Here is a 16,330-nt window from a genome sequence, read left to right on the forward strand (position 1 = left end):
TTTACTAGACTAGTAGTTGTATGTGCCTCACAGCTTCCGTCCGTATTCAATTCAGAACGTGGAAGAATGATGGTGCATTCATTGCACCTGGGGAACAGCATATGGGGTGAAGTTGAACATTAATAAAACGGCGCTTGCATTTGATTTTACAGATACCCACAAATGCATCAAGATGAATAAAGATTTGACCCGTCAATTACAGCCATACACAGTGAACGAGCTGATGCACTCGCATCGTGCACAGGCGAATCTATTTTATATGATACGTATATATATATATATATATATAATATTAATATTGTTTATTTTCCACACCCTTAGTGTAGCGGCAGCAGGCAGCCGTGCGGTACTTTCTGCAACTGAGCAATATGGAACTGTGGCATCTTTGTGTCAGTTGTCATATTCTTAATTGGCAGCTGACATTCACCCCGCTCTGACTTTGTTCCTGTCGTCTGTAGGATGGTAAAAGACTCTACGGGCGTTGTGGAGGTTTCTGCGGGAAGTGCATTCCTCAGGTGCACAATGGCCTGCTCCTTGAAGTCGACTGAGCATCCTGAAGACAGCTGACCAGAAAACAAGCAAGCAGCCATACTGGTTAGTTGGACCTCATCACATGACCTCCTTAAAACAAAACGTGGTGCTTCTCCAAGCTGCCTTATTCAAACTTTAGTGGAAGGAGCAATGTTTGCGAGATGAGTGATGATCAAAGAAGACAAAGGGACACCTAAAAAGGACGAGGAATGCAACCAAAAACATGGGAGTTATCATTTTTATTACATAAATACACAGCACAGTGTGTATTGTCTTCAAGGAATAACTCAACATTTTTTAATGCTTGTTTGTTGTGTTTCTTTATGCCTGAAATAAGAAAATGCAATGAGGGCCAGCAGCATAGCCTCATCTAGCTTAGCCCACCTTAGCTGCTCTCTGTTAACATTTTAGCTTAGCTTAGGTTGGTATAGTTTAGCTTGTCTTACCATGTCTCAGCTTATCTTAGCGTAGACTTGCTTTGCTTCTGATATAAATGTCTGGAACATTTGGGATCAATTTCTCTAATGTGACTACAAAGAGTAGTGATCAAAATTATTTTAGCAGCAGCCAGTGTACCTGACATCCAACTCAACATCACAGAAATACTCTAAATGCGCTAATGATAATATTTATTTAGCAACTGGAAGTAGACAATAATTGTGAGTATGCCATGTCCAAAATGCGAACTCATTATACATAACTTAATGATTTGGAGTGCATGACAAAAGTGAAAACAAGACTGCTCTTTTTGACCACACGGTCATGATCAAGTATACTACTCCAACACAGCAGCAACAGAACCAAAAGAATATCAGCAAAGGTAGCTGTTTCAGAAGTCTTAACTTCCTGGTTGATACACGCTCGGCCCCATCCCCAAGGTGTAAGAGTTGACTGGAAACAACAGTATGGCAAGTGTAACATGCATTACTTTCACACCAATATCGGACTAGTAATATTTTAAAGTGGACGCGGGGCAACATACAGCTGCTGGATTCTTCAAATGCCACTACTGCCATCTTGTGTATATCAGGTAACCTCCTGATGCTGTGGCCTGGCGGTTTATTGAATAGAGGTGTAAATTGGCACATTTACGGTACACAATGTCAGAAATGATGAAATACACTCCTGATCATAATGTTAAGACGTACTGTTGGACCTTCAGGAGGTTCTTTACAGTCCCCTTTAATGACTTCAAAAATGGGTTAGGGCATGCTTGATGCCAGTGGAGGCTAGTGGGAAAGTTGAAGATGGCTTCATGGAGGGTATCCACAGTTGATGTCCATTTTTATACTGCCATCCATCCCCAAATGTTCTCAATTGGATTTGGATAAGGCGAACATATTCCTGTGGAAGAAGTCCTTTGCCAGGCGGGCATTGTGACCTGCAGTGTTGTCCTGTTGTCATGTCATGTTTGTCGTCATGCCAGTAACCATCAGGACCATCAAGGTTACATTCTTTCTCATCAGAGGATATCCTCAACCTTTCAATGTCCCATGAATCGTGCTCTCCTGCAAATTCCAAATTAGTGGTTTGATGGCCTTGAAGGTGATGAAGTCTTTGAAGACATTGTTTTCTTCTTAAAAGCCTTTTCTGGCAGATGGCGGCTGATGGTCATTGGACTGCAACAAACTTCATTTTGGCCGAGGATGGTCCCGTGTCTTGACAGACAGCCAGTGGGATCCTCCAGCTCAGGGCTGGACTTTTTTTGCTCCATAACCCTCAGGATCTTGAATAAGTCTTACCACGTCCATCCTCAGCTGTCATGGCTAGGTGAGATACAGCTCAACAATCCCACTGCATTCAAGAGAGAAAGCTTTTTTGCCTTTCTTTTCCTCTTTGAAAATATCCCCCTGAAGTCTCAGGCACTTTCCCAGCCTTCCCTGCCATGTTTTGATGCAGTCAGTTAGGAAGCAACCGAGTTAGGAAGTACATGGCGCAGTTAAGTTATTTTTGGACAGTAACGGTGGGATGCTAAGAGCATTATGAGCAGGCTTGTTATCACGGTGAAGCATCCACGAGTTCTCACGCACTAAATGAAGCATACGCCGCAGAATCTCTTTGGAGGCGTGCTGGCTGATTGCATCCCGTGGAAGAATGAAATAAACAGTCCTGGAACTTTTCTGACACATGTTGTATAGACAAACGACCATTCACTTTCAAAATCACACCAATTAACCGAGCATGCATATTGTTTGGAATGTGGGAGGAAGCTGGAGCCCTCGGAGGAAACGCACGCAAGCATGTTGAGAACATACAAACTAAACACAGAGACAATCAAACGGAGACACAAACTCCTTAAGATGCAACAGTGCATCAATGTAAATTCTTGCAATTTTTCAACTAACATTTTGATCAGGAGTGTATGTCATGTCTCGTCGGATGATATGAACTACTGATGTGCTTTTTATACAGTATCAAAGGCTGATGCATTAGAGAAGACAGAGGATATATTTTATCTTTGATTATATAGTGTGTTCTGTCTACTGTAAGATGTCTTTCAAAACTTCAAAGAAACAGGCCATTGATGGACCTTGGAGGACTACACTAGCTTATATGTGGTTGACTTGTCTCATTTTAATGTTTGTTTTGTTTTTCATTTGAACAAGTTCTCTCTCACTGTCAGTTGTTACCTGCATCCCCTACCTCTCAGAAACACGAGTACTTTACAGTCGACTATTTATTGTGGAACCACCTTTGTGCAGGAGCCATGGTCTTGCTGCTTATCCTATCCTGCTTCATGTTGCTCTCTGCGTTAGGATAACCACTTTGAACCTCTTGGATGGTGCTGTTTGGAACGACTACTATTCTCATTGCCTCGCATCTTGACCTTTGAACCACTGGCTGTCAGGGTTTGGCTTGCAAATCTAGGATTGTTCATGTATTGTCGTAATGGTTGGCAGTTATGCAATATTTGGGCAAAAGAGTTGGGACACACTGCAAAATTGAGAGGACTTACTATATTCATACCAAAGATGGTTGAGCAGCACAAGCCCACATACCAGACTCGTTTTCACCAAGGGTCACATCACAGTTATGCTTACCCCCACTGTGATATCATATAAATTGGCAATCACCTCATGATATGACTACACATTTTGCAATGTTTTACCAATACACGTACATTGAAATGTACTGGCGCAAGCAAAAATCGGGGCATACGATCGGCCCTTGTTTATTGTAGTTAATTGGTTCCAGATCCTGTAGACATGAAATAGCATCCCAACAGTCTCCATTTACACTCGTATTTTTTTTTTTTACTATTAATTCACACCACATTGCGCATGCAAGCTATCGAGATGATGAGTTAGCCTCCTATTTAATTATTTTAAACTTAAGTGTTGAAAACAAACTGGCAACAAAGGACAAATTGAAGTACAAAAAACCTACCTCTTCCACACGGAATGGAGAGACAATCTTTTTTTACTCCCATCATGTCGGACATGCCATGGCCAACTTCATGCATTGTGAGATAATGTAATCTAATGTCATGTCTCAGTGTAATATTACTGACGCCTCGTGACCACAATAGTGCATATAAATTGTCTGTCAATATATTTTCACTAATAGGCCATAGAAACAGTGATCATGTCATAATTTTTTTCAAAAACCACAATACAGGAGAGATTTTCGAGCAAGTGGAGCAAGGGATGGCTTTCGGCACTCCCTTATTTATGGAGAGTAATTGGTTTTCGACCCGAAAGTGAATTTCCACAAATTAGGATTCCTTATTTATAAATGAAATATTTTGGTACTTAAAACATAAAAGACCTTCAAAATGTGCTTTTTAAAGGGGACATATATATGTGCTTTTTTCCACTTTTCTGACCTGTTGAAGTGGAATACAACACTCTAACATGCGGTTTTGTAGCATTATAGAGTGTGCATCAAGGAGCGGTGTGTAAGTTACAAGCTCACTGATGTCTGGAGTTGCTAATAGTCCTTTTTCCACCACCAGTCAGTGGTCTACCCAAGTTAGCCCCGCAAAAACAACCAGTGGCTCCTAACCACTTTGCAAATAGCTCTCCAAAGGGTTTGTTTATTTATTATCAACTCCTATACAAACAAAATTAGAAAGTGGGATTTGACAGTAGGAGTCCACAACTCAATACAAAGGGACGGAACATGACCATAATGGTTCCCCTTTAACAATAATATTACAAAATTGAGAAATAGACTCGCACATGTTAGCATTGGAAGCGTTCCTTGTTCTTTTTTCCTGTTTCTACACAATCCTTACACAATGTAACATTACTGGTATCTAGTGACTAATGTACAATACTACCTAGCACAGAGTGCCTTTGAATGTGTTTTCTGAATATCCTTATATATGTATTTCAGTTCATTCAGCCTTCTTATTAGAAGTGCACAAAGTTGATATGAGGAATTATGACGATCCTTTAACCGCTATTTTTTTTTAAATCCAATGGAGATTACCCATACAGATCTGGTGAACAAATCAAGTGTTCCTTTTTCTCCTCCTGCCTGCGACGTTAACAGCCTGTGGTAACTTCCCTTGAGCTGATCATTTCAGGAATTTCATATGCTCGTTGCACCAAATGCTCCACGATGAGGGGAAAAAAACATCTCGCTTCAACAGCATCGCTACGACACCCGGGGCTTGTCCCTATCGCCACAGCATTTTGAAAGTGCAAAAAGTCAACCAGTTTGCCAGAAAAGACCCAAGGGCTTCCAAATGATCTGTGAGTTCATCATGCAAATGATGGTACTGAATGAATAGCCCTTTACCATCATTGAAGAAACCAGCTTTTGTCAGCTAGTAAACCCTTTGTAGTCATGCTTTATACTTCTGAGCTGTGATGTCATGATACAGTATTTGATTAGGACAAATCTTCGAATACTGATAAATCAAAACCAACTTTGTTGTGTTTAACTGCAGTTAAATCAAAATTAAAATAGATGTATAAAAGTTATCAGTTATTGTTATCAGTTGTTGAGAACCAGAAAATTATTGGCTTGAAAAAAGATTAGACGGTATACATCAGTATACATCAGAATCAGCTTTATTGGCTATGTGTGTTACCGCACTAGGAATACCGCAAGACGTCAACTTGCCAGAGAGACCCGGAAAAGTAGTGAAGCATGTTAATTGACATGTATACAGTGGTACCTTGTCATATGACTGTCCCAACTAACGACCTCTCTGGACTGATTGTTGCTTTTTTTTGCTTGGAAATGAGAGCTGAAATCTGGGTACAAGCTACTAGTTAATGGCAGGCATAGCCGAGGACAGCAATGTTGGGCCTTTTGTCATTTCGCCGCTAGCATTAGCGAGCCAGCAGTTCACTAACTAGTCATTGACACATCAGTAAAACATGCGTACATGATAGCAATCTAATCTATTTTATTTGTTATGGATTGTGTAAAACTATGATAGGAACATAAAATTAAAACCACCAAAAAACACTCAATAAAGTCAACGTTTATGCATTCCCACACAGTATCAACACTTGGAATCAAACATGAAGAAAATACAGTATAGTCGTCGTCTGTGTGAATTTGTCTTGGAGATAAAGTATCTCTTTATGCAGTGTGTGAACGGGAGAAGGTGCATTCAAGGATGGTCAAAGAAAGTGGGACAAATATCCGCTCGCATTAAGCATTCAAAAACTGTGGGATTTCTAATTGCATATTATTTTTGAAGTCACCAGTACGGGCCTTTCAGAGAGGTTGTGTACCAAACAAATGTGTACATTAGCACTATATGGTCATCTAATATTACCTTTTTACATTACCACATAGGATCAGCATTTGGGGTGAGGTGCAAAAAGGGCAGATACAGTATCGTAATAGTAGTACTGTCATAGTACTGTGCAGTGTGGGACAAAGTATAAAGTGCATTCAAGTACTGCCAAGCAAACTGGGACAAAACACTGCTTGCCTTAAACTGTTCTAACTGTATTTTAAATTGTAAATAATACTAATAAAATTTCATTTTGATATCGTTGTAGTTGCATATCAAGTAGTTTACCACAAAGGGATTGACATCTCTACATACTTCTTCCATCTGTCATTAAGTGTAATTCATTATGAGTTAACACAGACAAAATGTATTAAGTGATTGACAACCCTGGTTATAATATATACATATTCCATCATCCACAATCCTTGCATCAAACATGAACACGTCTCTCGTTTCTGTGTAGGGAACTTGTTCAATGCACACTCATTTTGACTATACAGTCCTCGAAATACGTATGTCCAACAAGATTTTATGATTTTATATACACATGCTGTAACTCAATTCCTGATAATATTTTCATCATTTTAAACCTTGTGTGAACCTCCTTCCTGGGAGCTTTGATTTCACATAGATGGGACCTTTTTTGGGCTTTATAGTTAAAATAGGCGTGTTCTATCGCATGCAGTATTTCATGCTCACCGTTCTTCTCTCTCAAGGCACTTTGAATGTGACACTTGATGTCTTGGCCATTGCCCAAGTATTTACAAGCAGTGTGATAAATCTACAAGGCATTTATGACACACGCCTGCCTTTTGTTTTTGGAAAAGTGGCAAATCTGTCCTTTTTGATAGTCAATTGGGTACAATTTATAGCTGAACAATGTGCAGAGGACATTGATGTACGGGGATCCTGCTTACTAAAATGGCTGCCAAGCTCGACCATTGTCTACTTTGATATATAGCTCCACAAATCGGCGCTCTGCCATCTTTGGTACATATTACATGATATATTGTCCACAACACATGCACCAATGACAAATCCTACATAATATATTGTCAAGTATGATAAAGAATATTCATGTACCACCATTCAAAAATGTCTGCTCAATGATGAATTAGTCTAGCTTGCAGTGTCCTTGCAGTGTCAGAGGTTTGCCTGCAGAAAACAATGCGAAATCATTATGAATGAGGAATGAAGGGGATAAATGAACATTTAACAGCACTTTGCCCAATGTTGTTGGTGAATACGCCATTGTTGTTCTTGGTGATGAGTTCCTTCTTGGATTTCTAATAGTGTTTACCTTCTTTGTCAGATTGCTGGTAAATGTACTTACTCAATACAAAATGCATGGCATAGCTACACGGTGGGTGTTTTGTTTGTGCACTGGATTCCGTGGAAGCATACAGTACAGGGCAAGAGGTTCTCTGGTTATGTTAAATTAACTCCAAAGTCACACAGTAAAATTGTAATACATAATAGTAACAAAACACTAAATGCCATCATTAAATGAAAGAGTAATGAAAAAATAATAAAAGCCAAAGAACTAGCAATATTTCATGTAAATCATAAAACTACAGTAAGACCAGATTCTACATTCATAAGGTCAGCACATGTGTAGCGCTAAAGACGAACTGTCACGCGTCCTGACTGTGGCTGCGTGAGTTTGCTGATGTTGCTTTGGCTTGGTTGGTCCGGCTGCATCAAACTGAGGACCACCTGCCGTTTTCTTCGCAATATACAATATTGCACAATAGCTGAGACAAAAACCAGGGCGAAAATTTTCAGGGGTGTTGGAAAACTGAGGTTTGACTGTTTTGGGCGTTTCCTTGTCTTTTGAATGTTCTAAAATGTATCTTGCATGAGACAGGTGGTCTTATTTTGGGCAAAACTCTTTAGTTTAGTCTTGGTGGGATGTTTTGGACAATTCTATGCTTGGGAATATTTTCCCCACATTCCAGCATGATTGGTGTGGTGTGGAGGTTTTTTTGTTTTTCCAGAAGGTTTTCCCAGAATTTCCGCTTCCTGTCAGCGTGGCCTTGTCCCATTACTTTTGCCCACCCAGTGTAGCGCAAAACAGTAAAATTGCAGCGCACGGTGCAGACTAACACTCCCACCTCCCTTTTAGTTCTTAAAGCTTTAACCAAAAAGTTAGTAGTCATAAACGGTTTGTTTTGATTCTCAATAGAAGAAGTCAATGAGCAGCTAGAAAGCCTTCCTTCGTATGCGTATATGAAGGGCTACGTGTGCTATGAGATCTGTATCAGAAATGGAAAGAATATGTGACGCACTATGTGCCAAACCTTTTGTAGAAATGTATTCCTCTTTTCTTGTACTTGTTTTATTTGTATTGTAATAACCGTGAAGCATTGTAACTTATATGTTATGTTATTTTGGGTAATATCCCTACTTGAATTGCAGGCTAATGAACTCTGTAAGATTTGGGCATTGAACAGAAGCATGGCATTATCCAAAGATGTTACTATGCAGTTTATATCAAAACAAAGGATTTACTGTACACTGGTGCAATGTTACTAACTATACCATGACTTTACGTCTTGCTAACTAACACTAACATTTTTTGGAACACAAGGAATAAAAGCCCTCCAACTGCCTTTTATGTTTCGTTTTCTTCGCTTGCTGTTAGATTCCTTTTTGCGTGGCAGTACTTTCTGTTGGTTCAAAACAGGGGTGTCCAAATATTTTTACAATGATAGGATGATGTTTTGTAAAGCAACACATGCAGATCTGCTAAGAAGTTATATTCCGGTATATTTTGAGAAGAAACTGCATCTCAGCGTAGCATAGTTGTTCATTGTTTCCAGACCAATTGCAGTCAATGAATTTCCGAGCTACAGGATACAATATTAAGATATTGAATATTCACCATGTCAGATTTCCTGGACCTGTTTGACATTTCTAAAAAAAAAAGAATATAGAGATACAAAGTAAAAAGCTGCAGTGCCAGAATAAACATATTGGGTAAGTTTAGATTCATTTATGCAAACATTTATATTCAATACTAGCACGATGTGGCACAAGCAATAGTGAACAAAAGGACATCACCGGCTGCTTTTCCTCCTCTGAACTACTTTGATATCCCCAAATTCCCTTCACACCTGTCAGCCAAGCAAAACAGTGGCAAAGCGCTGCGCACCCACGCCTCAATCCCTCCCATCGGCGCACGTTGCCAAGAGGGAGGACAGCAGGTGTGAGAGGGTTTAACACAGCTGAGTGTAATCGTAACCAATCAAATCAATGCCTCTCTTTGCCATTAAATGCGCAGGACTGGACAGCGCATCAGAGGCCACCATGCGCGTCATCACCACGCTCGCCACCTTGTTCCTGACAGTTACATTAAACACAGCATCAGGCTAATCCAGGCATCTTTTCTTCCACAAGCTTTCCTGCTCTACTTCGCCAAATAGGAGAACCTTTGATGGTATATTCGCCGTACCTCCTCCTCATCCTCTTGAGGAAAAAGGAACTGGAAAAATTATATCCTACAGCCAGATTTTAACCAACCAACTTTATATTAATCGTTGTTTTTAGTTGTCATTACTTATTAGTTGTCTAATGGGTCACTTTCTCTTTGCACAAAGTCCGCGCTGCATGTTGGTTCATTTGTGATTGGACAGTTACTAAGGGGAAGGGAGGGAGGGGCTATCTAGGGTGAGTGGAATTGTCTTGTGCTTTTTTTTCTGGCTGAGTTTTCACTTCTAAAATGTTGATTTGGGGGGACAAGCCATTTATTTAGGGGGGTATTGTTACCCAACCCCAGTGTAGAGTCGGCCCCAGTCGGCATCATACTTTCAGGTTTAATTCCTATCACACGTCTTTGATCTGACATCAGATGTGATGGGACAATTAATACTAAAAGGACATGCTGGCTCAGACGCTTACATTAAATAGTGGTTGCTGTCATTGTTTTTTTCACTGAAATGTGCGTGACACTCTGAAAAGCTACCTGTGAGGTTTTGGTGACGTGTGTGCACTGTGCACCTTTCGCCTACACCCAGAATAGACCGGGTTGGAGCTGGCAAACTTTCAGCGCACCATTGCTGCGCTGTTTTCTCACAAAATTGTCACTGCGCCTGGCTGAAAATGTGGACACCTTCCCTGGTGTGCCACTATGGCCATCGACGCAGTCCAGTCAACCAAATGACCAAATTGGCTGCACATAGTGGTGCACTGGACCAAATTATCTCTGTGTGGGGTGCGCAACACACCACCCTGCACCACCTTGCGCTGCACCACGGAATTAGAGTCCAAGAACTTTATTCATCCCACACAGCAGTGATCATTCACAATGCATCAGCGATAGAGCAAAATATTGCCTTGAACTAAAATATAAATTCAGTTTTTCCGTAAATCAAGGCACAATAAACACAAATGTATTATTATATAAATATATAATACATGAATTATCTACTCAGATATGGGTGGAGTAGCCAAAACAACTGTACTCCTTTAAGAGTATTGTTACTTTACAAGAGTAACTCTCGAACATTTGGACACCACCTGGGGTGTTGGGGCTGGGAACTATCAGGGAGGGTGTGAGAGGTTTTCATTTTAATGCAGGCCTACCAACATGTACAAATTTATAGTACCTTGCTCAACATGCAATTTTGACTCCTGAATACGCTTGTATGCTTGCTATGTTTTTGAGGTATTTAATAATTGGAACATTTTAAAAGACAACAGAATTTTTTTTAATGGCTGTAATTTTTAAAGAATAAAGTGGAAGAGACAAAAGATGTATTCTAATGCGGAAAAAGCGAAAATATTAAAGAAAAACCCCAATATATATATATATATATATATATATATATATATATATTTTTTTTTTTTAAGTTGTAATACGAGAAACCAACCAAATAAAGTTGTATTTTTGACAAATTAGCTTGGGGGAAAGTTATATTATGGCAATAAAGTTAATATGAAAAAAATGTACAAAGATGATTTAAGAAGAAAGTTGAAATATTTGAAAATTAAGCAAAAATGGGGACAAAGACAACAAAGTTCCATCCATCCATTTTCTATACTGCTTATCCTCACTGGGGTCACGGGGTATGCTGGAGCCTGTCCCAGCTAGGACAGCAAAGTTATTAAGACTTTTCACCTACAGTATATGACAATGCTGAGATGCACTTTTTACTTGAAATATACATAATTTCTTAGCATATTGCTTTAGAAAATAGTGGCAAAAAAAAAAGTGGCAAAGTTGCATCCTTTCCTTTCAACATTTGAACACACCTGACCAATATATTATATTGTATATACATACAGATATAAATGTATATATACTGTACAGTCTATACATCTGTGGCATTGTACTGTGTGATAAAACGTTTGAAGTGGCCTTTTATTGTGGCCAGCCCAAGGCACACCTGTGCAGCCATCATGCTGTCTCAGCAGCATATTGACATGCCACACCTGTGAGGTGGATGATTGTGAATGCTTTGTGTGTGAAATGAAAACAGATCCTCGTCTGCTCTCTCAAGAGTTTGCTTTGATTTCCTGCCAGGGAGCTCCTAAAATGTAATATGAAGGAGTTTGGGACCTGAAGCATGACAGCAAGAAGCACTTATCTTCTCGTCTGTGTTGGAATAAAGCAACCATGTTTTTTGAAATTCTCATAAAAGGGACTAATGGCAGCTGTTTCCCATGAAATGCAGTCTGCACATTCCTGCAGCGCACTACCAACCTAAAAACTATGTGTATTCATTATGTTATTCTGTAAAATGGCCGAATTTGGCCATTTTAAAGGCTTTGTGAAATGAAACAAAACAGATCTTAAAGGTGCCATTTTGGTGAAGTATTTATTTGGTTGGAATCCTCTCCAGTGTGTGGTCATCTTGCACCTCGTGACCCAAAGAAACATGATGCTCCATAGGCAAACAGCGACCCCGAGTGTATGAAGTCAAGTATTGCAGCCGGCGCGATGACGCAAGCAGTGTGAGAAAATAATACCCAAGTATAAGTACTTATTAAAAAATAATATAACTATTTTATTCAGAGAGGTCTCCAGGTTAAAACGCCCAAAATAACAAATGAATACATAATTAATAAAAACAACACAATTATAATAACATACAAATAGATTTAAGGGCTGCACGTTAGCACGCAGGCCTCACAGCTAGGAGACCCCAGTTCAATTCCACCCTTGACCATCTCTGTGTGGAGTTTGCATGTTCTCCCCGTGCATGTGTGGGTTTTCTCCAGGGACTCCGGCTTCTAGCGTCGTAAAAGGGAGCTGCGTTTAATCACGTGTTAACTTAAAACAGCAAAAGAGAATGGGCACTAGTAAAAAAGTGTACAAATGTTTAAGAATTTATTAAAATATATTGCTATTTTCAGTATTTACATGTAATGTGATTTAAACAAGAATAACAACGAAAAAATTTTTGCAGCTAGCAATGAGCTCGTGGTGCTATTTGGACTATTTTTAGAACAGGCTGGCAGGAGGCTGGGGTGGTCTTAGAAGCGACCTGGTGCAAGAGGGCACGGTGTGGGCGACCCCAGATTTATACCACACATAATCAAGATGTTGCTGTGATGTTCGGGGTGTCCATAAAAGCATTGTGTAGTGAGGAAGAACGACGAGCCCTTGTATAATGTTGAAAAAAAATTCCATTGATTATGTTGCGGGTCATTTTGACCCATACTGTGTAAATCCCCTCAAAATAGTCAAAAAATCCGGTTAACCAATAACAACTTTATTTTAGATCATATAAGCATTTAGAAAAGAGATATACAATACATTTTTAATACCAACACTATGTTTAAGAACTATTTAGTTCAAGTTTTTCCCTTTTCACAAACACTTTTTTTTCCATTTAACTTGCCCCATTTTCTCAGCTCTTCAATGTTCAACAGTTTCAGTGTTCTCCACATGATGGACAGAATGTAACTGTATGCTTTCTGCAGATGTAATTTTTGCATTTCACACAAGAGGTACTTGTTTTACTGTCCTCTCGGGAGGGCTGGCATCTTTTCCGTTTCTTTACCCCTGGATCCACTGGATCCTTTGCAGATTGGTCAGATGACCTGAGCTTGACCTTTTCAATGACAGCTGCAGCTGCTGGGGATTGAGGTGGCCTGGCTCGCCTCTGGGTCTTGGTTAGAGCTTACTGCATAAAGTATAATAGTGTGAAAATAAACTGGCTAATTTGTGGTGTGTTTTAATTTTCAGTCTTGATGATATATTGCAAAGCCTTGCTGAAGAAGACATTTTCTGTTTGTGTCACAAGATTTAACTTCCCTCACTATGCTTTGAAGCAGTGGCAAGGACAAAAGACATCCACTCCAAAATGTTTTTTTGGATGAAGCATCTGTAGATACAGGTGCCTTGAGAACAGAGTTCCTTACCCGTAACAGTCAATTGAATCAATTATAGTTTTGCTGTTTCATTTGTTATTTACGATATTCTGTGATGATGCTGCTTTACCTATGCGCAGTGTTTCATTTTGGCAGACCTAATGTCTAGAATTGAAGTCTGCTACTTTGAGCCTGGTAATAACAACAGAAAGAATCCTATATACTCAATGATTGCTCTGGAGGAAAACTACTTCAACATTGTTCTTAAAATAATAATTTGCTTTCATTTGGTCCATGTATACTAAATTATTGTATATATGAAAGTTTATCTTCTCACACCTTTAGGAGCCTTGGGAAGATCATTGCTGTAAGCTTGGCTCAAGGTGGTCCAACATCGGACTTTATGCGAAACTGGTTCTATACGATATGGAGAGTTTCATGGCAACACCTGAAGATGTCACAGAAAAAGAAGCAGTAGCATTGATTGAAAAGATAAATACCGTCATTTATGATTTAAAATATATGAATAAAAAATATGCATTTCTACTCCGAGCATTCATCAAATCATGTATGTGACTTTAATACGACTTAAAAGGTCGAAAGAGCCACTGCTGAAGAACTGCAGTCTTGCTAATGATCTGCTTGACTGTGGATATACAAGTGTCATCAGGGCAGACAAAAGGGACTCAATGATAAGGTATGTAATGACATCTCAATCAAAATATACTGAATTATCAAGCTGCACAATATGGTTTTCTTAAATGCTACAAAAGTACGACTGGATTTGCCCCTCAGAACAATTGTTTTACACTCCAACTCGACTTCTACCCATGCTTGAGCAACTGCGAAAAGCTGTACAACATTCCAGATGTGATCAAATGTAACGTGATCATTGACCTCTGTCGACCTTTGTTTGTGCCGCTTGGAGATAATAAGGTAAATGCATGCAGCCATATTTTAATTATTATAAATTATTATTGCATTGCAGACATAACTATATTTGGTAATTCTGTCTTTACTAGCCTGACACAAACTTCATCATGGCAAGCTGCAAACCCCACTTGAGTGAGAGAAGGGTACCCCAAGATACAGCCTGGAACAAAATGTCCTGAGCCACTTCCAAGATTTTTTTCAGGAGCTTGAAGATGCAGGTAAAAAGCTATCACAGCACTTTTCAGTAACAAGTTATTATTCATTTAAAGCTTATTCGTTTGTATTCATTATTTTTAAGTTGTATATCACTACAAAAAAAATTTTGAAAGTGTATGTCATTACGATCTGAGCCAAATTAACTGAAAACAGAAGAGTCAGAGCCTGAAGCCTCTAAATGTTCAAACTGTCCTACAATGGATAACTGATCCGGCTCACAAGCTATTACTTCCAAATGAGAAAAACTGTTTAAACACAATTTACATCGAGTTTAATCATGACTGCCAACCAGAAATACATTAGATGTTTCCCAATTGTCAGTGCATGCGCAAGATCCATATCCTTTCCAGTTGCACACATGAAATCATATGCTGATTTTAAACATGTGATAGCTCTGGCCCTATGCTTTGGAAATGGAAAGTTATTACCAGGGTTTAAAACTATTTAGTGTCACATTCATGTTCAGTGTCACATTTATATTTGATCAAACCTAAGAATTGTATTTCATGTGCACTGTAAATGGTTTGTTTTTTTAAGTTTGAAAAAAAATAGAATTTCATGTTACTTGTGCTAATTTGTCTTCCAAAACCCAGAGGGTGTTCATCAGCAAGCATTCAGTGACAGAGTTGTGTGGTCAGATACTTTATTTCAAAGAGAAATTCCCTTTTCCAGTTCCTATGCAAAATGTCATTAGGCACTACATCACTCAAAAGGTGGTGTGCGTACTGTACAGCATTCAAATAAATATATTTGCCAAAGCACTGTGATTGTCCTCTTGGGTTAATAGTAGCACTAAGATGGTCCATTTCTTCATAACCAAATGAATGGACAGGAAATCTCTGGGACTTCAATTCCAGAATGCGACTCCTGCAGACTCCCAACACCTTCTCAGTTGTTATCCTCAACAAGCTGCAAAAACATTCAACACAATTTATGTTGTGAGTGAAAGCTTTCAGAAAGCTACTTGAATGCCCCTTAACTATTGCATTTGTACCTGTTCAAGATTGTCTGACTGGATTATTTTATGTATTTATTGTTTTAAATACTTAGATAAATAATGATTAGTTTTATTATAATGATATATATACGTATATATGTGGGTGTGCGTGTGTGTATATGGCTATATAGATATACGGGGGGGGGCTCTGTGGGGGTCTGGCGCAGGGCGTTCCATCTTTACCGCCCGGTCCTCCATGGGGCAGTGTGCCCGGGCCTCTTCTGTCCCGGCTGGGGCGGTCCTATGTCGGTGGTCAGGCCTGGGGTTACCCGGGGCGGGCCGGGTTCTGCTTTCTGGGGGTGTGTGGGGGGCGGGAGGGCGGCGCCTCCGGCCGTGGGCGGATATCCCTTCCGGTTGGGGGGGGCGCCCCTGTGCCCACAGGTGTGTGGCCTTCGATGCCCTTCTGCCCTAGTGGGGTATGGTCTCCCGCTGGTCTCGGGGGTGCGGCTCTCCTCCGGCCTGCTGGCGCCCTGTTGCCGGTTGGGATTGCTCCTCCATGACCCCTTGTTGGTCTCTTCGGGGAGTTGCTTCGGGGGCGGGTCTTGGGGAGTCGGCCCTGGCTTTGCCCGCACCCACGGGGCTGGTGGATCCCTGGTGGTGAGAGCTTGACCTGGCTGTGCGGGGCAGGGTTTACT

The 16,330-nt window shown here is 40.0% G+C and overlaps 1 protein-coding gene across 2 annotated transcripts in view; it reads left to right on the forward strand.

The window, feature by feature from the left end:
- LOC131130761 (A disintegrin and metalloproteinase with thrombospondin motifs 20) overlaps positions 1 to 692 on the forward strand; it is a 115,868-nt gene extending 115,176 nt beyond the window's left edge. For both annotated transcript variants that reach the window (XM_058074673.2, XM_058074674.2), the window contains exon 39: positions 459 to 692. In XM_058074673.2, coding sequence (XP_057930656.2) covers positions 459 to 548 — 90 coding nt within the window. In that variant the 3' untranslated portion in view covers positions 549 to 692. The remainder of the gene's footprint in view (positions 1 to 458) is intronic.
- The last annotated feature ends 15,638 nt before the right edge of the window (positions 693 to 16,330 follow it).

This window comes from Doryrhamphus excisus, linkage group LG1, assembly GCF_037039965.1.
Source record: "Doryrhamphus excisus strain RoL-2023G ecotype Guam linkage group LG1, RoL_Dexc_Guam_v1.1, whole genome shotgun sequence".
NCBI classification, from domain to species: Eukaryota; Metazoa; Chordata; class Actinopteri; order Syngnathiformes; family Syngnathidae; genus Doryrhamphus; species Doryrhamphus excisus.